General features: G+C 47.2%; 1 protein-coding gene across 1 annotated transcript in view; it reads left to right on the forward strand.

Moving 5' to 3' along the window:
* The window catches only part of LOC115120858 (zinc finger protein 827-like), a gene marked incomplete at its 5' end in the record, with an annotated part of 48,696 nt that overhangs the window by 19,557 nt on the left and 5,739 nt on the right, over positions 1–23,400 (forward strand). Inside the window, one exon of the mRNA XM_065014766.1 lies at positions 8,014–8,316. Within this exon, the coding sequence (XP_064870838.1) occupies positions 8,014–8,316 (303 nt within the window). The remainder of the gene's footprint in view (positions 1–8,013; positions 8,317–23,400) is intronic.

A 23,400-nucleotide genomic window follows, 5' to 3' on the forward strand; every position in this document is an offset into this window, starting at 1 on the left:
CTTCCGGGTTGGAGCGAGCGGTCGCATCTGCACTCGGTCCGCAGGTAGTATTACATTTCATTACATTTCATTATAGTACAACGGTTTGATTTGTCTAATCTTAGCAATTTCTTCTTAGCTAGCTACACAGCCGTCTTTGTATCATAGATAATTGCGTAATTATCGTATTTCGTCGTCCTAACGCAGTCTACACTGCCCTGCAGCTAGCCAGCTAGCTAACGTCCACCGTTAGCTAGTCCACCGTCTACCGATTAGCAGCACAACTATTACACTCAACTGAACGACTTGATTAGTGTAGTGTTAGCTAGCTACATAGTTGTCTTTGCTGTCTTCGTACCCAAGATAATTGTGTAGTTTAGAGTGTGTAGTTTTATGTCGTCCTTAACATAGGAGACTCTGCTAGCTAGCCAACAGCTAGCCAACGTCTACCGAACAGAACTTCTGCACTCAACAATCCGGTCGCATTTCGCTTCGCTCCACAGGTAGTATCACATTTTTCATTTCATTTCATTACAGTACAACGGCTTGATTTGTTTGATCGTAGCTAGCTACATAGCTAGCTACATAGCCGTCTTTGTATCAAATATAATTGTGTAGTCTAGAGCGATTTCCTAGGTTAGCCAGCCAGCTATTGTCGTTCTTTTAACGCAACGTAACGTAATCAACACTGCTAGCTAGCCAGCTAGCCCCGAATAGCAGCACAGTAGAAACTATTACACTCAACGGAACGACTTGATTAGTGTAGTGTCAACAACCCAGCCAATGCCAACTAGCCTACTTAGTCAACAACGCAGCCTCTGCCAGCTAGCCTACTTCAGCAGTACTGTATCATTTTAATCATTTTAGTCAATAAGATTCTTGCTACGTAAGCTTAACTCTCTGAACACTCGTGACGTGTAGTCCACTTGTCATTCCAATCTCCTTTGCATTAGCGTAGCCTCTTGTGTAGCCTGTCAACTATGTGTCTGTCTATCCCTGTTCTCTCCTCTCTGCACAGACCATACAAACGCTCCACACCGCGTGGCCGCGGCCACCTAATCTGGTGGTCCCAGCGCGCACGACCCACGTGGAGTTCCAGGTCTCCGGTAGCCTCTGGAACTGCCGATCTGCGGCCAACAAGGCAGAGTTCATCTCCGCCTATGTCTCCCTCCAGTCCCTCGACTTCTTGGCACTGACGGAAACATGGATCACCACAGACAACACTGCTACTCCTACTGCTCTCTTCGTCTGCCCACGTGTTCTCGCACACCCCGAGAGCTTCTGGTCAGCGGGGTGGTGGCACCGGGATCCTCATCTCTCCCAAGTGGTCATTCTCTCTTTCTCCCCTTACCCATCTGTCTATCGCCTCCTTTGAATTCCATGCTGTCACAGTTACCAGCCCTTTCAAGCTTAACATCCTTATCATTTATCGCCCTCCAGGTTCCCTCGGAGAGTTCATCAATGAGCTTGATGCCTTGATAAGCTCCTTTCCTGAGGACGGCTCACCTCTCACAGTTCTGGGCGACTTTAACCTCCCCACGCCTACCTTTGACTCATTCCTCTCTGCCTCCTTCTTTCCACTCCTCTCCTCTTTTGACCTCACCCTCTCACCTTCCCCTACTCACAAGGCAGGAAATACGCTCGACCTCATCTTTACTAGATGCTGTTCTTCCACTAACCTCGTTGCAACTCCCCTCCAAGTCTCCGACCACTACCTTGTATCCTTTTCCCTCTCGCTCTCATCCAACACTTCCCACACTGCCCCTACTCGGATGGTATCGCGCCGTCCCAACCTTCGCTCTCTCTCCCCGCTACTCTCTCCTCTTCCATCCTATCATCTCTTCCCTCTGCTCAAACCTTCTCCAACCTATCTCCTGATTCTGCCTCCTCAACCCTCCTCTCCTCCCTTTCTGCATCCTTTGACTCTCTATGTCCCCTATCCTCCAGGCCGGCTCGGTCCTCCCCTCCCGCTCCGTGGCTCGACGACTCATTGCGAGCTCACAGAACAGGGCTCCGGGCAGCCGAGCGGAAATGGAGGAAAACTCGCCTCCTGCGGACCTGACATCCTTTCACTCCCTCCTCTCTACATTTTCCTCTTCTCTCTCTGCTGCTAAAGCCACTTTCTACCACTCTAAATTCCAAGCATCTGCCTCTAACCCTAGGAAGCTCTTTGCAACCTTCTCCCTCCTGAATCCTCCTCCCCCTCCCCCCCTCCTCCCTCTCTGCAGATGACTTCGTCAACCATTTTGAAAAAGAAGGTCGACGACATCCGATCCTCGTTTGCTAAGTCAAACGACACCGCTGGTTCTGCTCACACTGCCCTACCCTGTGCTCTGACCTCTTTCTCCCTCTCTCTCCAGATGAAATCTCGCGTCTTGTGACGGCCGGCCGCCCTACAACCTGCCCGCTTGACCCTATCCCCTCCTCTCTTCTCCAGACCATTTCCGGAGACCTCCTCCCTTACCTCACCTCGCTCATCAACTCATCCCTGACCGCTGGCTACGTCCCTTCCGTCTTCAAGAGAGCGAGAGTTGCACCCCTTCTGAAAAAACCTACACTCGATCCCTCCGATGTCAACAACTACAGACCAGTATCCCTTCTTTCTTTTCTCTCCAAAACTCTTGAACGTGCCGTCCTTGGCCAGCTCTCCCGCTATCTCTCTCAGAATGACCTTCTTGATCCAAATCAGTCAGGTTTCAAGACTAGTCATTCAACTGAGACTGCTCTTCTCTGTATCACGGAGGCGCTCCGCACTGCTAAAGCTAACTCTCTCTCCTCTGCTCTCATCCTTCTAGACCTATCGGCTGCCTTCGATACTGTGAACCATCAGATCCTCCTCTCCACCCTCTCCGAGTTGGGCATCTCCGGCGCGGCCCACGCTTGGTTGCGTCCTACCTGACAGGTCGCTCCTACCAGGTGGCGTGGCGAGAATCCGTCTCCACACCACGTGCTCTCACCACTGGTGTCCCCCAGGGCTCTGTTCTAGGCCCTCTCCTATTCTCGCTATACACCAAGTCACTTGGCTCTGTCATAACCTCACATGGTCTCTCCTATCATTGCTATGCAGACGACACACAATTAATCTTCTCCTTTCCCCCTTCTGATGACCAGGTGGCGAATCGCATCTCTGCATGTCTGGCAGACATATCCCGTGTGGATGACGGATCACCACCTCAAGCTGAACCTCGGCAAGACGGAGCTGCTCTTCCTCCCGGGAAGGACTGCCCGTTCCATGATCTCGCCATCACGGTTGACAACTCCATTGTGTCCTCCTCCCAGAGCGCTAAGAACCTTGGCGTGATCCTGGACAACACCCTGTCGTTCTCAACTAACATCAAGTAGCGGTGGCCCGTTCCTGTAGGTTCATGCTCTACAACATCCGCAGAGTACGACCCTGCCTCACACAGGAAGCGGCGCAGGTCCTAATCCAGGCACTTGTCATCTCCCGTCTGGATTACTGCAACTCGCTGTTGGCTGGGCTCCCTGCCTGTGCCATTAAACCCCTACAACTCATCCAGAACGCCGCAGCCCGTCTGGTGTTCAACCTTCCCAAGTTCTCTCACGTCACCCCGCTCCTCCGCTCCCTCCACTGGCTTCCAGTTGAAGTCGCATCCGCTACAAGACCATGGTGCTTGCCTACGGAGCTGTGAGGGGAACGGCACCTCAGTACCTCCAGGCTCTGATCAGGCCCTACACCCAAACAAGGGCACTGCGTTCATCCACCTCTGGCCTGCTCGCCTCCCTACCACTGAGGAAGTACAGTTCCCGCCAGCCCAGTCAAAACTGTTCGCTGCTCTGGCCCCCAATGGTGGAACAAACTCCCTCACGACGCCAGGACAGCGGAGTCAATCACCACCTTCCGGAGACACCTGAAACCCCACCTCTTTAAGGAATACCTAGGATAGGATAAAGTAATCCCTCTCACCCCCCCTCCCCCTGAAAAGATTTAGATGCACTACTGTTCCACTGGAGGTCATAAGGTGAATGCACCAATTTGTAAGTCGCTCTGGATAAGAGCGTCTGCTAAATGACTTAAATGTAAATGTAAATGTAGTAGCAGTGGTAGTAGTAGCAGTAGTAGCAGTAGCAGTGGTAGTAGTAGCAGCGGCAGTAGCAGTGGTAGTAGTAGTAGTAGCAGTGGTAGTAGTAGCAGCGGCAGTAGCAGTGGTAGTAGTAGCAGCGGTAGTAGCAGTAGTAGTAGTAGCAGTAGTAGTAGTAGCAGTGGTAGTAGTAGCAGCGGTAGTAGCAGTGGTAGTAGTAGCAGTAGTAGTAGCAGTAGCAGTGGTAGTAGTAGCAGCGGTAGTAGCAGTGGTAGTAGTAGTAGCAGCAGTAGTCGTAGTAGCAGCGGTAGTAGTAGTAGTAGTAGCAGTGGTAGTAGTAGCATCAGTAGTCGCAGCAGTAGTAGCAGTGGTAGTAGTAGCAGTAGTAGTCATAGTAGCAGCAGTAGTCGTAGTAGCAGTGGTAGTAGTAGCAGTAGTAGTCATAGTAGCAGTGGTAGTAGTAGCAGCAGTAGTCGTAGTAGCAGTGGTAGTAGTAGCAGCAGTAGTCGTAGTAGTAGTCATAGTAGTCATAGTAGCAGTAGTAGTCATAGTAGTCATAGTAGCAGTAGTAGTCATAGTAGTCATAGTAGCAGTGGTAGTAGTCGTAGTAGCAGTAGTCGTAGTAGCAGTGGTAGTAGTAGCAGTAGTCGTAGTAGCAGTGGTAGTAGTAGCAGTAGTCGTAGTAGCAGTAGTAGCAGTAGTAGCAGTGGTAGTAGTAGCAGTAGTCATAGTAGCAGTGGTAGTAGTAGCAGCAGTAGTCGTAGTAGCAGTGGTAGTAGTAGTAGCAGTGGTAGTAGTAGCAGTAGTCGTAGTAGCAGTAGTAGCAGTAGTAGCAGTGGTAGTAGTAGCAGTAGTCATAGTAGCAGTGGTAGTAGTAGCAGGAGTAGTCGTATTAGCAGTAGTCGTAGTAGCAGTGGTAGTAGTAGCAGCAGTAGCAGTAGTAGCAGTGGTAGTAGTAGCAGCAGTAGCAGTAGTAGCAGTGGTAGTAGTAGCAGGAGTAGTCGTATTAGCAGTAGTCGTAGTAGCAGTGGTAGTAGCAGTAGTCGTAGTAGCAGTGGTAGGAGTAGTCGTATTAGCAGTAGTCGTAGTAGCAGTGGTAGTAGTAGCAGTAGTCGTAGTAGTAGCAGTAGTCGTAGTAGCAGTCGTAGTAGCAGTAGTCGTAGTCGTAGTAGCAGTGATAGTAGTAGCAGTAGCAGTCATAGTAGTAGTAGCAGTAGCAGCAGTCATAGCAGCAGCAGTAGTAGCAGCAGCAGTAGCAGTAGTCATAGTAGTAGTAGTAGCAGTAGCAGCAGCAGCAGTAGTAGCAGCAGTAGCAGTAGTCATAGTAGCAGTAGCAGCAGTAGTAGCAGTAGTAGCAGCAGCAGCAGTAGTAGCAGCAGTAGCAGTAGCAGCAGTAGTAGCAGCAGCAGCAGTAGTAGCAGCAGCAGCAGTAGTAGCAGCAGCAGTAGCAGTAGTCGTAGTAGCAGCAGTAGCAGCAGCAGCAGTAGCAGCAGGAGCAGCAGTAGTAGCAGCAGCAGCAGCAGTAGTAGCAGCAGCAGCAGCAGTAGCAGCAGCAGCAGTAGCAGTAGCAGTAGCAGTAGTAGTAGCAGCAGCAGCAGTAGTAGCAGCAGGAGCAGCAGTAGTAGCATCAGTAGCAGTAGTCATAGCAGTAGTAGCAGCAGCAGCAGTAGTAGCAGCAGCAGTAGTAGCAGCAGTAGTAGCAGTAGTAGCAGCAGCAGTAGCAGTAGTAGCAGCAGTAGTAGTAGCAGCAGCAGCAGCAGCAGTAGTAGCAGCAGTAGCAGTAGTCATAGTAGTAGTAGTAGTAGTAGCAGCAGTAGTAGCAGCAGTAGTAGCAGCAGTAGCAGTAGTCATAGCAGCAGCAGTAGTAGTAGCAGCAGCAGTAGTAGCAGCAGCAGTCCTGTGTGGCTCAGTTGGTAAGAGCGTGGCTCTAGCAATGTCAGCGTCATAGGTTAGATTCCTGCAGGGAAAAAGCATCTGGTAAGTGGAATAGATAAGGTACACTTGTGTTTTTTGTGTTACTTGAGTTCCCAACTGGAGAAATGAAAAATGTCACATTAGGGTACTAAATAATTGAGTGATCTCTGTAACTCAGATTGGGAGAGTTTAAATACGATGCTATTTATAGGGCCCAAAAAGGTTATTGTAGTGGAGTGACCTGCGTCTTGATGGTTGTTATTGTTCCGGTGGAGTACCGTCGGAGGGGGGTGTGTGTGTGTGCGCGCGCAGGTCATCTGTAATAGAGTTGGTGTGTGTGTGTGTGTGTGTGTAGGCCTCGCCAGGGCCACAGTGAAGCGTGCTGTCCCTGTTTGATCCAACACGGCCTGAACACACTCCTAATTAGAGGACGTCCTTCCAGGTGCTGACCAGGTTATACTTAGCCTGCCCGCTGACATCCGACACACACACACACACACACACACTCCACCATCGAGCCTGCCCGCTGACATCTGACAGTGTGACATTTCCAGCTGGTGGTGCTGCCGCGACCCCTAACCCCTTGACGTGAAAGTCACTGTCCCCCATTCGCAAGCCTCCCACTTGGCCTCACACACCCCTCCCCCCCACTACAAGCCTCCACCAGCACAGCCCAGTGGCACAGCATGGGCGGTTTAGGTCTAGCAGGTCCACCCACAGGGAGGTTCTGCCAGTGTGGCTCCTGTCCTCCCTTACCTGAGCGCTCTGTCCCCCTCTGTCCCTCCAGCGTGCATCATCATTAATCAGATGGCCGGAGCTGCCACAGATTTATGACACGGGCAGGGGGGGTGGCCCCGCTGCAGGCCTGTGGCGGCCGGAGATGTTAGGTGTGACGGGAGGGAGTGAGGAGTAGGTGAGGGGGGGTGAGCAGGAGAGAGGATCTATAGTGGGGCTGGAGGAAACGGGACAGCCGTCGACCCAAGAATGATAACAGACCCAAGTGTGTGAGAGAGAGCAGTGAGAGACCGAGAGTACGAGAACCATCACCACAAAGCGTTGAGGCACCGTGGTCTCTGGGTTTTCTTGGCAGAGATCAGAAGTTGCGCCATGTCTAATTATTATTAATTATTAATCTAAGGCGGGATTAGATGTGACCCAGTTTCCCTACACACACACACACACACACACACACACACACACACACACACACACAGGTGTGTGATATTTAGTTTGATTATTATCTGTGTATTAGCAAGCCTAACTTAAGTGTGTGTGTGTGTGTGTGTGTGTGTGTGTGTGTGTGTGTGTGTGTGTGTGTGTGTGTGTGAAATAAAGATGGAGAGAAAGAGAAGAGGAGGAGTGGATTTGGTTAGAGATGCCCTGCAGACCTGGACAGAGTGAGAGAGTCAGTCATTAGGTCCTACCATCTGTGCTGGCCCACTGTGCTCCAGGATCCTAGGATTCACTGTTCACTGATGGTCCAGACCAGGGACTTTTAGTTCTCTCTCTAAATAACAGACTGCTTACAAAACCTACTCTCATCCTCAATCTGATCGGCTCTCTCTCTCACATGTTAATGGTCAGTGTGTGTGTGTGGTTTGAGGTACAAATTAAGAACACAGAAGACCGTAGAATGCAGAAACACGGCCACGTGTTGTGCCCTGTGACCAGCGTTATGTTATTGTTGGGTTTATGTGATCAACTGTCACATGGAGAAAACCCCAGTTGAACCCTGCTCTTCTGCCACAGTCCACACTGTATCGTTCCACAAATAGTTGAGGATCTCTCACACACAACCCTCCTCAACCCTCTCTCTGTCCTCGTCGTCCCTCTCATTCCTCTTGACAATCATCACCAATCTGGCTCTACTCTCTCTCCCTTTTCCCTCCCACCTCCTCCTCTCTCCTCTTTCATTTGTCCTCTTCCCCTCTCTCCTTCTCAACTTTTCCTCCTCTCCAACCTTCTCGCTATCCTCTAACTCTCTCTCACCCCCTCTCTCTCTAACCCTCCCTCCCCTCTCTCTCTAACCCTCCCCCTCTTTCTCTAACCCTCTCCCCCCCCTCTTTCTCTCTCTGTATAGCGGCCAACCAGAAGGAAGCCCTGAAGGCTCCACAGTCCTTCCATCTGAAGCAGGAACCCCGGGCAGAGGAAGATGAGGAAGAGGTGCGGAGAAGCCCCCGGAGCCAGCCCAGCTACTCCTCCTTCTACCAGGAGCAGGGCGCGGCGCTGGGGGCCACAGGGCCAGCAGAGGTCACAGCAGACAGTGGGGGCCACAGGGGGACCCTGAAGGGACGCGAGGGAAGCCCCATGGGGAACAAGAACAGTCTCCTCAGCCAGGACATCAACTTCAAGGTAGCGTCGGAGCTGCTGATGAAGCTATCAGGTGAGGTAATGGGCTGTGTGTGTGGGTTGGGGTGTGTGTGTGTGTGTGTGTTCAGGGTTAGAAGTGTTTTATTGACAGCACAATACACACATTCACAGCCAATTTGATCATAAAAAAATAGTTAGAACATAGTTGATGTTTCTCTATATAGGATAGTGCAAGTAGAGATTGGATTGGATTCAAAAGAGCTCCACAAACCTTAACTTGACCTATGTACTGACAAGGTGTGCAAGTCTTTTAAAACTCTACTCGGTGATCTCGCACATCTGAGTATATAATTCACCCATGTTGATCTGGAGATTGCAGTGAAAGGGTAGTCCTCAATCTATTCTGCTCATGACTGGGTTAACATGGTACAGTTAGTGCCTTAAATCAGCCAATAGGAATGAATCAGTAGAGAGGTCAAAGGTGACCCAGGTCCCTGCCATGTAATGACACGGGTAAAAGCATTGTATGTAGAGAAGTCAAATGGAACAGTTGTCAAATGTGAGGCACAGTACAGGTGAAAACCATTGTACTGGGAAATGTTTATCTCTTACACTGAGACTCAAAGCTCTCTATTTTGGCACCAAAGCCTTTGTGTCCTCCCATGGTAATATCCAGGTCAAAGTCCTCTCTCAACACCTCTGTTCTCTTTCTCTCCCTCCTGCGTATTCCTCTCCACTTCCTTCTGTTTTTCTTTATTTTTCTCCATCCCCCGGTTTCTGTTCTCTCTCTTTCCCTCCTTTCCCTCCTGTTTTTTTGGGTGGAAGATGGGCAGAAGGGTCAATTATTTTTCATGTTGTTCAGTCAATATCCTTTTCCCGTCCTGCGGTCCCCCCCCCGTCCAAAACAAACCAATCGATGGATGCTGGGTCCATCTCCAACGGTGCGCTACAGTGAACCTCAAACCTGGCCCCCCTCTCACCCTCGCCCCTCTCTATGAAAACAGAGATGACGGAGGGACGAAAGAACACCCTGTCCTAAACCGTCTTCTAGTTGTAGCATGTTCTCTGTTATTTCTGCTGCAGTACGGGTTATGTCATACGAGAGGCCCCTCTCACCCTCGACTATATGAGACAGAGATAGGCTAAACTATCTGCTTATTTCATTTTAGCTGAAAGTGTGGTCAAGTGTGTGGCACAGATCACACGTGTGTGTTGGGCATGTGTTTGTCCACAGTATGAGAGCTCAGTGTCTCTCTCCACTAATCAAGTGTCTTAATTGGTTCAAGTGTGTGTGTGTGTAGCTTGTAGGTTGTGCGTGCTGTAGATGTTGGTGGTGGGTGGCTGTTATCCTGTGTGTCTGTGTGTGTGTGATCTCTTGATTTCATGTAATTCCATGCTCCGAGGGAACAGTGCTGTGTGTGTGTTTGCTGCGGGGTGTGTAGTGTAACACAGCAGTTGATAACAGTACAGTGATCTCTCAGCTTCATGGCCCCTCATCTCATCCTGTACCCTCACACACCAGCTGCCATTGTTCTGTTCTCTTGTTCTCTCTGGGTCGCCCTGTGTCTACAGTGAGTCATAGTCACTGCATGGGAGCGCTGCTACACTATACACTACATTACACTATACACCACACACACACCATACTGTGTGTGTGTGTGTGTGTGTGTGTGTGTGTGTGTGTGTGTGTGTGTGTGTGTGTGTGTGAGAGTTGAACAGAGAGGAGGTGGTTGTCCTTTGCTCTGTTTCCTCACCATCATTCCCCACCTCTGGGCCGACATGCTCACCACACCACCACATCCTCCGCTAGCATTCAGAGCCCAAGCCGTTAGCCTGTCAGTGTAGTTTAACATTAGCCAGTTAGCCTGTTAGCCTTTGTAATTTAGCAGCATGCGCCGAGAAAAATTAAGGATTCTACCTTTAATACTTCAAATATCTTTCATTGTGCTCACCCCCTCCCGGAGCTTAGTAGAGAGAGTAGTGCCGTCGTCCATTGTCATGACAACAGCAGCAGGGTCGTCTGAGGGAGTAGGAGAGAAGGTTGTCTGGTGTGATGGCTGTGACAGTGAGTCTGGCCCCTCAGTCAGACGGCCTTGAGGTTAGAGAGAGGAACGGGGGAGGAGGAGGGGGAGGCCAGGGGGAAGGTAAACTCCGTATGAGTCATCTGCGTCACACGGCTACGAGGTTCCAAGGGCGTCTACTCCGTCACCTCTGACCCCTTGCCGAGGTCAACTCCTGCGCAGGGAGGCACGCTGTTGGCTAAAAGAAAGTCACATGGGTGCGATTGAGCACAGATTGAGAAAAAAAAACTGGAGATCTTACAATAGACTGGTTAAATGGATTGTAACCAGAGAGGCTCCTCCTTAAACCCACTAATATGGAATAGGCTAGATGTAATTAAATGACCGGACTAGCTAATTGTCAGTTGACCAAGGCAACCATCAGGAGAGCAAGGAGGACTGGCATCAAAACTGGCCATTGTGTACTGTAATGTGTTGCATCACTGCTTTAACTAGGTCACTTCTGTTTCTCTCTCTTTTGGTTCTTTCTCTCTCTCTCCTTATCAAATGACGGTGGTGGCGGTAGCGCTCTCTCTCCACCCCCTACATCTGTTTTAAAACATGCTGTTAGCACGGTTAGCGTCTAGGGGCTAATTACAGTAGGGCTAAGCAGTCCCCTGCGCTGCTGGCTAACGCCTGCTAGTGCCTGTTAGCAGATGGGTACTGGTATAGAGGGTACAGAAGGACATCAGGGGACTGGGAGGATGGGGGGTATGGGGGGGGGGGGTACAGTGCCTTGAGTGATACCCTTTGTCCCAGGCAGGCAGGCTGGCAAAGTGTGGGTGATGATGTCCCTGCCACCCACTGTCCCTGGTTCCATCTACCCCCTACCCCCCACCATGGGTGTGAAATCACACCCTTCTCCTAGCAGTGAGCCTATTTCCGTCCCAATATCCCCCACTCCGTTTCGTCTTTTGTTGCCCTCAGCGCCCAAGGTCATTACCTTGCTAATTAAGACGAGTGTACCTGACATGGCGTCCCAGTTGGGGTCGTGTAGTTAAAATGATGTGGGCCGTAGTAGAACCTGATGACGGCTTGACAAAGAGGTTGGACTACAGGATACACTCTCACACACACATACAGACCAGAATAGGAAAAAGCAGAGGCGTTCACTGGGAAAGGCTAAGTTGATGAGAGAATGCTAAGAGTGTGCAAAGCTGTCATCAAGGCAAAGGTTGACTACTTCTAAGAATCTCAAATATAAAATGTATTTTGATTTGTTGAACACTTTTTTTTGGTTACTACATGATTCCATAGCTATGTATGTATGTATGTATGTATGTATGTATGTATGTATGTATGTATGTATGTATGTATGTATGTACAGTGGGGAGAACAATTATTTGATACACTGCCAATTTTGCAGGTTTTCCTACTTACAAAGCATGTAGATGTCTGTAATTTTTATCATAGGTACACTTCAACTGTGAGAGACGGAATCTAAAACAAATCCAGAAAATCACATTGTATGATTTTTAAGTAATTAATTTGCATTTTATTGCATGCCATAAGTATTTGATACATCAGAAAAGCAGAACTTAATATTTGGTACAGAAACCTTTGTTTGCAATTACAGAGATCTTACGTTTCCTGTAGTTCTTGACCAGGTTTGCACACACTGCAGCAGGGATTTTGGCCCACTCCTCCATACAGACCTTCTCCAGATCCTTCAGGTTTCGGGGCTTTCGCTGGGCAATACGGACTTTCAGCTCCCTCCAAAGATTTTCAATTGGGTTCAGGTCTGGAGATGGGCTAAGCCACTCCAGGACCTTGAGATGCTTCTTACGGAGCCACTCCTTGGTTGCCCTGGCTGTGTGTTTCGGGTCGTTGTCATGCTGGAAGACCCAGCCACGACCCATCTCCAATGCTCTTACCGAGGGAAGGAGGTTGTTGGCCAAGATCTCGCAATACATGGCCCCATCCATCCTCCCCTCAATACGGTGCAATCGTCCTGTTCCCTTTGCAGAAAAGCATCCCCAAAAAAATGATGTTTCCACCTCCATGCTTCACGGTTGGGATGGTGTTCTTGGGGTTGTATTCATCCTTCTTCCTCCAAACACAGCGAGTGGAGTTTAGTCCAAAAATCTCTATTTTTGTCTCATCAGACCACATGTTTGTCTCCCATTCCATTCCTCCTCTGAATCATCCAGATGGTCATTGGCTAACTTCAGACGAGCCTGGACATGCGCTGGCTTGAGCAGGGGGACCTTGCGTGCGCTGCAGGATTTTAATCCATGACGGCGTAGTGTGTTACTAATGGTTTTCTTTGAGACTGTGGTCCCAGCTTTCTTCAGGTCATTGACCAGGTCCTGCCGTGTAGTTCTGGGCTGATCCCTCACCTTCCTCATGATCATTGATGCCCCACGAGGTGAGATCTTGCATGGAGCCCTAGACCGAGGCTGATTGACCGTCATCTTGAACTTCTTACATTTTCTAATAATTGAGCCAACAGTTGTTGCCTTCTCACCAAGCTGCTTGCCTATTGTCCTGTAGCCAATCACAGCCTTGTGCAGGTCAACAATTTAACCCTCATGTCCTTACACAGCTCTCTGGTCTTGGCCATTGTGGAGAGGTTGGATTCTGGTTGATTGAGTGTGTGGACAGGTGTCTGTTATACAGGTAACGAGTTCAAACAGGTGCAGTTAATACAGGTAATGAGTGGAGAACAGGAGGGATTCTTAAAGAAAACTAACAGGTCTGTGAGAGCTGGAATTCTTAGTGGTTGGTAGGTGATCAAATGCTTATGTCATGCAATAAAATGCAAATGAATTACTTAAAAATCATACAATGTGATTTTCTGGATTTTTGTTTTAGATTCCGTCTCTGATAGTTGATGTGTACCTATGATTTTTTTTTTAAATACAGACCTCTACACGCTTTGTAAGTAGGAAAACCTGCAAAATCGGCAGTGTATCAAATACTTGTTCTCCCCACTGTGTGTGTGTGTGTGTGTGTGTGTGTGTGTGTGTGTGTGTGTGTGTACAGTGGGGCAAAAAAGTATTTAGTCAGCCACCAATTGGGCAAGTTCTCCCACTTAAAAAGATGAGAGGCCTGTAATTTTCATCATAGGTACACTTCAACTATGACAGACAAAATGAGGGAAAATAATCCAGAAAATCACATTGTAGGATTTTTAATGAATTTATTTGCAAATAATGGTGGAAAATAAGTATTTGGTCACCTACAAACAAGCAAGATTTCTGGCTCTCACAGACCTGTAACTTCTTCTTTAAGAGGCTCCTCTGTCCTCCACTCGTTACCTGTATTAATGGCACCTGTTTGAACTTGTTATCAGTATAAAAGACACCTGTCCACAACCTCAAACAGTCACACTCCAAACTCCACTATGGCCAAGACCAAAGAGCTGTCAAGGACACCAGAAACAAAATTGTAGACCTGCACCAGGCTGGGAAGACTGAATCTGCAATAGGTAAGCAGCTTGGTTTGAAGAAATCAACTGTGGGAGCAATTATTAGGAAATGGAAGACATACAAGTCCACTGATAATCTCCCTCGATCTGGGGCTCCATGTAAGATCTCACCCCGTGGGATCAAAATGATCACAAGAACGGTGAGCAAAAATCTCAGAACCACATGGGGGGACCTAGTGAATGACCTGCAGAGAGCTGGGACCAAAGTAACAAAGCCTACCATCAGTAACACACTACGCCACCAGGGACTCAAATCCTGCAGTGCCAGACGTGTCCCCCTGCTTAAGCCAGTACATGTCCAGGCCCGTCTAAAGTTTGCTAGAGAGCATTTGGATAATCCAGAAGAAGATTGGGAGAATGTCATATGGTCAGATGAAACCAAAATATAACTTTTTGGTAAAAACTGACCCGTGTAAAAGAAAGAATGAATGGGGCCATGTATCGTGAGATTTTGAGTGAAAACCTCCTTCCATCAGCAAGGGCATTGAAGATGAAACGTGGCTGGGTCTTTCAGCATGACAATGATCCCAAACACAACCCCAAAATATCACTGCTCTAGAGGAGATCTGCATGGAGGAATGGGCCAAAATACCAGCAACAGTGTGTGAAAACCTTGTGAAGACTTACAGAAAAGATTCGACCTCATTGCCAACAAAGGGTATATAACAAAGTATTGAGATAAACTTTTGTTATTGTTACATCCCGGTTGGGATGGTGTTCTTTGGCTTGCAAGCCTCCCCCTTTTTCCTCCAAACCTAACCATGGTCATTATGGCCAAGCAGTTGTATTTTTGTTTCATCAGACCAGAGGATATTTCTCCAAAAAGTACGATATTTGTCACCATGTGCAGTTGCAAACCGCAGTCTGGCTTTTTTATGGTGGTTTTGTAGCGGTGGCTTCTTCCTTGCTGAGCGGTGTTGATATAGGACTCATTTTACTGTGGATATAGATACGTTTGTACCTGTTTCCTCCAGCATCCTCACAGGGTGCTTTGCTGTTGTTCTGGGATTGATTTGCACTTTTCGCACCAAAGTACAGTTGTGGCCAAAAGTTTTGAGAGTGACACAAATATTAATTTTCACAAAGTCTGCTGCCTCAGTGTCTTTAGATATTTTTGTCAGATGTTACTATGGAATACTGAAGTATAATTACAAGCATTTCATAAGTGTTTAAGGCTTTTATTGACAATTACATGAAGTTTTTGCAAAGAGTCAATATTTGCAGTGTTGACCCGTCTTTTTCAAGACCTCTGCAATCCGCCCTAGCATGCTGTCAATTAACTTCTGGGCCACATCCTGACTGATGGCAGCCCATTCTTGCATAATCAATGCTTGGAGTTTGTCAGAATTTGTGGGTTTTTGTTTGTCCACCCGCCTCTTGATGATTGACCACAAGTTCTCAATGGGATTATCAATGGGATGGTTGGGAGAAGTTGCTCTCTGAGGATGTGTGGGTACCATTCTTTATTCATGGCTGTGTTTGTAGGCAAAATTGTGAGTGAGCCCACTCCCTTGGCTGAGAAGCAACCCCACACATGAATGGTCTCAGGATGCTTTACTGCTGGCATGACACAGGACTGTTGGTAGCACTCAACCTTGTCTTCTCCGGACAAGCTTTTTTCCGGATGCCCCAAACAATTGGAAAGGGGATTCATCAGAGAAAATGACTTTACCCCAGTCCTCAGCAGTCCAATCCCTGTACCTTTTGCAGAATATCAATCTGTCCCTGATGTTTTTCCTGGAGAGAAGTGGCTTCTTTGCTGCCCTTGACACCAGGCCATCCTCCAAAAGTCTTTGCCTCACTGTGCGTGGAGATGCACTCACACCTGCCTGCTGCCATTCCTGAGCAAGCTCTGCCGATCCCGCAGCTGAATCAACTTTAGGAGACGGTCCTGGCGCTTGCTGGACTTTCTTGGGCACCCTGAAACCTTCTTCACAACAATTGAACCGCTCTCTTTGAAGTTCTTGATGATCCAATAATTGGTTGATTTAGGTGCAATCTCACTGGCAATATCCTTGCCTGTGAAGCCCTTTTGCCACGACTGTATGTATGTGTATATATATATTCATTTCTGGATATATACATTTCTGGATCTTTTTTTTTCAGCTAATGAAACCAACATTTTTACATTTTAGGTTTATATTTTTGTTCAGTTCATATATATATATATATATATATATATATATATATATATATATATATATATATATATATATATATACACAGTGGGCTCCAAAATTACTGGCACCCCTGACTGACAATGCACAAACAATACTTTAAAAGAGAGAAACTCAATATACCAACATGTGAAAAATACTGTACTTTATTAATGTTTCAATGGAACCCAACAAATGAATGAATTGATTTATTTAAAAATCAATGTCTTCCAAATCAAGGTTTCAAAATGAATGGCACCCGTAAATATTATTGTAAATAACATCTACCAAAATTAAACCAGGAATTCAATTCCACTTATTTAAGTGTATCTAAGTGTTAAGGAACTATATTGAGCCATTACATCACTTCCTTTTTTGCTAGTGTATAAAAATGAGGTAACACGCATGTAATATCCCTTTATCATCCAACACCATGAAGAAAAGAAAAGAACTGGCAGTTCAAAAGAGACAGATGGTCGTAGACCTTCATAAATCTGGTAATGGCTACAAGAAGATCCACAAACGATTGAATATACCACTGAGCACTGTCGGCAATTATTAAACAATTCAAAAGATATGGAACAGTTGAAAACCTCACGGGTAGAAGACGCAAATGCATTTTGCCCCCAAGGATATGGAGAAGGATTGTGAGAGAAGCAACAAAACCCCCAGAATCACTGTGAAAGAATTGCAGGCCTTTGTGGCGTCTTGGGGTCACCCAGGTTTCAAAAAGCACCATCGGACGCCACCTCCACAAACACAGGCTCTTTGGAAGGGTTTCCAGAAGAAAGCCCTTAATGACCCCAAGACAGACGCAAGCGCTTGGAGTTTGTTAAATGTCATTTAAATTATGATTGGAAGAAGGTGTTCTGATCAGATGAGACCAAAATTGAATGTTTTGGTCAGATACAGCATCGGCATGTTTGGCGTCGAAACAGAGATGCATACAAGGAGAGGCACCTCGTACTCACGGTGAAATGTGGAGGGGGGTCAGTGATGTTTTGGGGCTGTTTTAATTCCAGAGGTCCAGGGGCACTGGTTAAGATTGATGGCGTAATGAATTCCACCAAGTACCAGGCAATTTTGGCTGACAATCTGGTTGTCTCAGCCAGAAGGCTGGGACTTGGCCGTAGGTGGACTTTCCAACAAGACAATGACCCAAAACATACCTCAAGATCCACACAGAAATGGTTCTGTGACAACAAAATCAATGTTCTGCCGTGGCCATCCCAGTCGCCGGACCTCAATCCAATGGAAAACCTGTGGGCTGAGTGGAAGAGGGCAGTTGATAAGGGCAAACCCAAGACTGTGAAGGATCTTGAAAGGTCTGCATAGAGGAACGGTCTTGTCAAACATTCCAGGAAAAGGTGGTGGCACTAAGTACTAAATGAGGAGTGCCAATAATTATGAAACCTTGATTTTGGTGAAATGTATTTTGTATTAAATAATTGTATGATTTTGGTGGGTTCCATTGAAACATTAATAAAGTACAGTATTTTTCACATGTTGGTATATTGAGTTTATCTCTATAATTATATTGTTTATATGTTTTTAAGTATTGTTTGTGCATTGCCAGTCAGGGGTGCCAGTCATTTTGGAGCCCACTGTATATACAGTGCCTTGCGAAAGTATTCGGCCCCCTTGAACTTTGCGACCTTTTGCCACATTTCAGGCTTCAAACATAAAGATATAAAACAGTATTTTTTTGTGAAGAATCAAAAACAAGTGGGACACAATCATGAAGTGGAATGACATTTATTGGATATTTCAAACTTTTTTAACAAATCAAAAACTGAAAAATTGGGCGTGCAAAATTATTCAGCCCCCTTAAGTTAATACTTTGTAGCGCCACCTTTTGCTGTGATTACAGCTGTAAGTCACTTGGGGTATATCTCTATCAGTTTTGCACATCGAGAGACTGAATTTTTTTCCCATTCCTCCTTGCAAAACAGCTCGAGCTCAGTGAGGTTGGATGGAGAGCATTTGTGAACAGCAGTTTTCAGTTCTTTCCACAGATTCTCGATTGGATTCAGGTCTGGACTTTGACTTGGCCATTCTAACACCTGGATATGTTTATTTTTGAACCATTCCATTGTAGATTTTGCTTTATGTTTTGGATCATTGTCTTGTTGGAAGACAAATCTCTGTCCCAGTCTCAGGTCTTTTGCAGACTCCATCAGGTTTTCTTCCAGAATGGTCCTGTATTTGGCTCCATCCATCTTAATCATCTTCCATGTCCCTGCTGAAGAAAAGCAGGCCCAAACCATGATGCTGCCACCACCATGTTTGACAGTGGGGATGGTGTGTTCAGAGTGATGAGCTGTGTTGCTTTTACGCCAAACATAACGTTTTGCATTGTTGCCAAAAAGTTCAATTTTAGTTTCATCTGACCAGAGCACCTTCTTCCACATGTTTGGTGTGTCTCCCAGGTGGCTTGTGGCAAACTTTAAACGACACTTTTTATGGATATCTTTAAGAAATGGCTTTCTTCTTGCCACTCTTCCATAAAGGCCAGATTTGTGCAATATGCGACTGATTGTTGTCCTATGGACAGAGTCTCCCACCTCAGCTGTAGATCTCTGCAGTTCATCCAGAGTGATCATGGGCCTCTTGGCTGCATCTCTGATCAGTCTTCTCCTTGTATGAGCTGAAAGTTTAGAGGGACGGCCAGGTCTTGGTAGATTTGCAGTGGTCTGATACTCCTTCCATTTCAATATTATCGCTTGCACAGTGCTCCTTGGGATGTTTAAAGCTTGGGAAATCTTTTTGTATCCAAATCCAGCTTTAAACTTCTTCACAACAGTATCTCGGACCTGCCTGGTGTGTTCCTTGTTCTTCATGATGCTCTCTGCGCTTTTAACGGACCTCTGAGACTATCACAGTGCAGGTGCATTTATACGGAGACTTGATTACACACAGGTGGATTGTATTTATCATCATTAGTCATTTAGGTCAACATTGGATCATTCAGAGATCCTCACTGAACTTCTGGAGAGAGTTTGCTGCACTGAAAGTGCACTGAATAATTTTGCACGCCCAATTTTTCAGTTTTTGATTTGTTAAAAAAGTTTGAAATATCCAATAAATGTTGTTCCACTTCATGATTGTGTCCCACTTGTTGTTGATTCTTCACAAAGCCTGAAGCCTGAAATGTGGCAAAAGGTCGCAAAGTTCAAGGGGGGCGAATACTTTCGCAAGGCACTGTATATATATTGTATATACTGAACAAAAATATAACTCCAACATGTATAATGTTGGTTTCATGCGCTGAAATAAAAGATCCAGAAATGTTCCAACGCACAAAAAGCTTATTTTTGTGCACACATTTGTTTACATCCCTGTTAGTGAGTGTTTCTCCTTTGCCAAGATCATCCATCCACCTGACAGGTGGCATATCAAGATGCTGATTAATCATTATGATCATTACACAGGTGCGACCAGCCACCCGGACAGCTGGTGCAACTTAAAAGTATTTCTGTCTGTAATAAAAACCCTTTTGTGGGGAAAAACTCATTCTATTTGGCTTTGCCTGGCTCCCCAGTCAGTGAGCCTGGCTCCCAAGTGGGTGGGCCTATGCCCTTCCAGGCCCACCCATGGCTCTGCCCCTGCCCAGTCATGTGAAATCCATCGATTAGGACTTAATTTTTTTCAGTGGACTGATTTCCTTCAATGAGAACTGTAACTCAGTAAAAATAGTTGAAATTGTTGCATGTTCCGTTTATATTTTTGTTCAGTATAGTTTAAACCGTACACTGACAATCAATTGTCCACACGTACTGCATAACAATAACTGATTGGATTTATGAAGTGCAGGAATACATGGTAATGTAGCCCAAGTGGTGGGTGGGAGGACATGACCCTGCCGTTTAATTTCATCATCACTGCACTGCTGTATCCTGATGCTAAGCCTGTTCCACTCTGCCTCAGTGCCCTGGCTGTTGCCCTCTCTGTGCCCTCCTCCCTGGTAGATCTAGTCTTACATTGGCACTGATATCTTTAGGCATTCACCCCCTTAGGGGACTATTGGGTCTTTGAACCCCCCCTCCGCCCCCCTCTCACTCTGTAACAAACACACCACTCCATTAGTCTCTGTGCAAGTGTTGCATCATAATTGTACTGAATTATTGAACGCTACAGTACCAGCCGACCTGAGAACAGATGTACCAGATTCACCCCTCCCGCTCCTGGCTGAATAAGAGGTAACTGGTCTAAGATCAGTGTCTGTCTGCTGCTGTTGTTTCGCTCCCCAGCTGACATGTTGTCTTCCACCACTGCATCCTTTTGAAGCAGCTGAACTCTTCACCCCTTTCTGAGCAGGTCGTCCAGAGAGGGAGAGCGAGGGGATGAGGATGTCATCTCATGACTCCTCCTCTTATCCGTCTCCTTCTCTCGCTCACTCATCTTTCTTCCTTCTCTCTCACCCTCAGGGCGTTCCTCTCCCCGGTACTCTCCTCCTTTATTTTGATCCTCCCTGACGGCATCCATGTGTCTCTCCCAGCTCATCTCTGTATTCCCCCTCTGTCGATGCATCACAGGTATACCTCGCGCTATGATACGGTAGCTTTACATGTGTCTCTCCCAGCTCATCTCTGTATTCCCCTCTGTCGATGCATCACAGGTATAGCTATGATACGGTAGCTTTACATGTGTCTCTCCCAGCTCATCTCTGTATTCCCCTCTGTCGATGCATCACAGGGCGGTATGATACGGTAGCTTTACATGTGTCTCTCCCAGCTAATCTCTGTATTCCCCTCTGTCGATGCATCACAGGTATACCTCGCGCTATGATACGGTAGCTTTACATGTGTCTCTCCCAGCTCATCTCTGTATTCCCCCTCTGTCGATGCATCACAGGTATACCTCGCGGTATGATACGGTAGCTTTACATGTGTCTCTCCCAGCTCATCTCTGTATTCCCCCTCTGTCGATGCATCAAAGGTATACCTCGCGGTATGATACGGTAGCTTTACATGTGTCTCTCCCAGCTCATCGCTGTATTCCCCCTCTGTCGATGCATCACAGGTATACCTCGCGGTATGATACGGTAGCTTTACATGTGTCTCTCCCAGCTCATCTCTGTATTCCCCCTCTGTCGATGCATCACAGGTATACCTCGCGCTATGATACGGTAGCTTTACATGTGTCTCTCCCAGCTCATCTCTGTATTCCCCCTCTGTCGATGCATCACAGGTATACCTCGCGCTATGATACGGTAGCTTTACATGTGTTGAATCGGTAATGGTGTGGCTGTCTGGCTGTTCGCTGTAGGGCTTTACTGCTAGTCCTCTCCTCACCTATGTACACGCACACAGTCCGACTGGCTGTACGTTCTGATTGGAGCAGACACCGAAGGTCAAAGGTGAACAGCGAAACAGAGCAGCGCAGTCATTTTCACTCTGTCTCAAAAATGAATAATGCATTGTCAAGTAAAAGCAGACATGTATTTGTCTGATAAAATGTGATATGTACAGTGTGTTAATACAGCCTGATACAGAGAGAAAATTACAGTATACTAGATAGCATATGGCTGTCTCTAAAGATACAGAATATATTAGCATGTAGCCTAAACACAATCCACACAATGTCAACATAATATACATTGGACTATGTATAGCCTACCTGTCATACATTGAGCGTTAAGGTATATGACAAAGTCAAGTAAACGTGATATCAATACATTAGACCAGGGTTTTCCAAATCTGTTCCTGGAGAGATACCCTCCTGTAGGTTAACTCCAACCCTGTTCCTGGAGAGATACCCTCCTGTAGGTTAACTCCAACCCTGTTCCTGGAGAGATACCTTCCTGTAGGTTTTCACTCCAACCCTAATCTAGCGCACCTGCTTCTAATAAATATCTGGTTGATAAACAGAATCAGGTTAGTTACAACTGGGGTTGGAGGGAAAACCTACAGGAGGGTATCTGTCCAGGAACAGGGTTGGAGTTAACCTACAGGAGGGTATCTCTCCAGGAACAGGGTTGGAGTTAACCTACAGGAGGGTATCTCTCCAGGAACAGGGTTGGAGTTAACCTACAGGAGGGTAGCTCTCCAGAAACAGGGTTGGAATTAACCTACAGGAGGGTATCTCTCCAGGAACAGGGTTGGAATTAACCTACAGGAGGGTAGCTCTCCAGGAACAGGGTTGGAATTAACCTACAGGAGGGTATCTCTCCAGGAACAGGGTTGTAGTTAATCTACAGGAGGGTATCTCTCCAGGAACAGGGTTGGAGTTAACATACAGGAGGGTATCTCTCCAGGAACAGGGTTGGAGAGCCCTGCATTAGACTGTACATAGCCTGCCTGTGTACATTGAGATCATGACGGTGTATGGTACCATACAACCACCGTATATGATCAGTCAGAGCTGTGCAAGTGAGAGATTCTACACTACAGTACAGAGAGTAGTGGGAGTTATCAGGTCACAACCCCTCTACTTGCTGTTAGAGGTGAACTGATGTTGTGTTCCACTGCTCACACACACACACACACACACACACACACACACTTAGGAACAGGATTCATCTTTTTATGGCGCCAGAACATAATGTCATAGCCCTGGACATACAGTGACGTGTGTAGTGTGTGTTTTATTGTGCTAGATAGGTAAGTGAAGGCCATGCAATTTGACACAAAAAAAGGCCACTTAGACCCCCTACTTTGATGTGTATTCACTGTGAGAGTGTGTTTATTTACTTTCTGAGCGTGTGTGTGTGGGCAACATGTTTTGTGTGTGTGACCGTCTGACCGCTCAATGAATCTCAGCTGTGACGCAAGTGTACTTATCCCAGCTCTCTCGCTTTGTGTGTGTGTGTGTGTGTGTGTGTGTGTGTGTGTGTGTGTGTACACAGTACGCTCAGCCCCTGATGGCAGGGGTGGTGAACCCCAGGCGGGAGCGTGCGTGAGACTGCCTGTCCCTTGGTTGACCCCGGCCTCGCAGTGCTCTCTACCCCCACCTCCTCCACGACCGCTCTGCTCTTGCCAGGCTCTGGGCACCTGATTAAGGGATTACTCGGCCGATGGTTGTCAGTTGTGTCTCCAGATGGATGGGGGACGTGGGGTCGGCTAGGCTACCACCGCCCCCAAAACCTGGGTCCGGAAAGAGAACGCACTCAGATGGACGCGCACACATACATCATGTAAACACACAGGCACACTGGGCCGACCGCACACACTGTTGCTCTAGCATGCACCTTGGTAAGCATTTCACTTTTCTGCCACACCTGTTGTTTACGAAGCATGTGGCAAATAAAATTAGATTTGATGCACACACACACACTGGCGCACTCACATACACTTTCAACTCCGAATGTAAATGCACCACTCAGGCTTGTACCTCGCCACACACACACAATGTAGGCCGGGTTCAGACAACGGTGACTAGCCTCGCCCCTCCCAGGCTCAGCCATCCAGGAGAGGAGAGGTCACAGAGAGGGCAGGGTCATCACTGGGTTACTACTGCCTCGCTGCCTCCTCACCCTTCCCTGCCTCTCTCCGTCTATCGGTCTCTTTCTC

The sequence above is a fragment of the Oncorhynchus nerka genome, unplaced genomic scaffold, assembly GCF_034236695.1.
Source record: "Oncorhynchus nerka isolate Pitt River unplaced genomic scaffold, Oner_Uvic_2.0 unplaced_scaffold_454___fragment_2___debris, whole genome shotgun sequence".
NCBI classification, from domain to species: Eukaryota; Metazoa; Chordata; class Actinopteri; order Salmoniformes; family Salmonidae; genus Oncorhynchus; species Oncorhynchus nerka.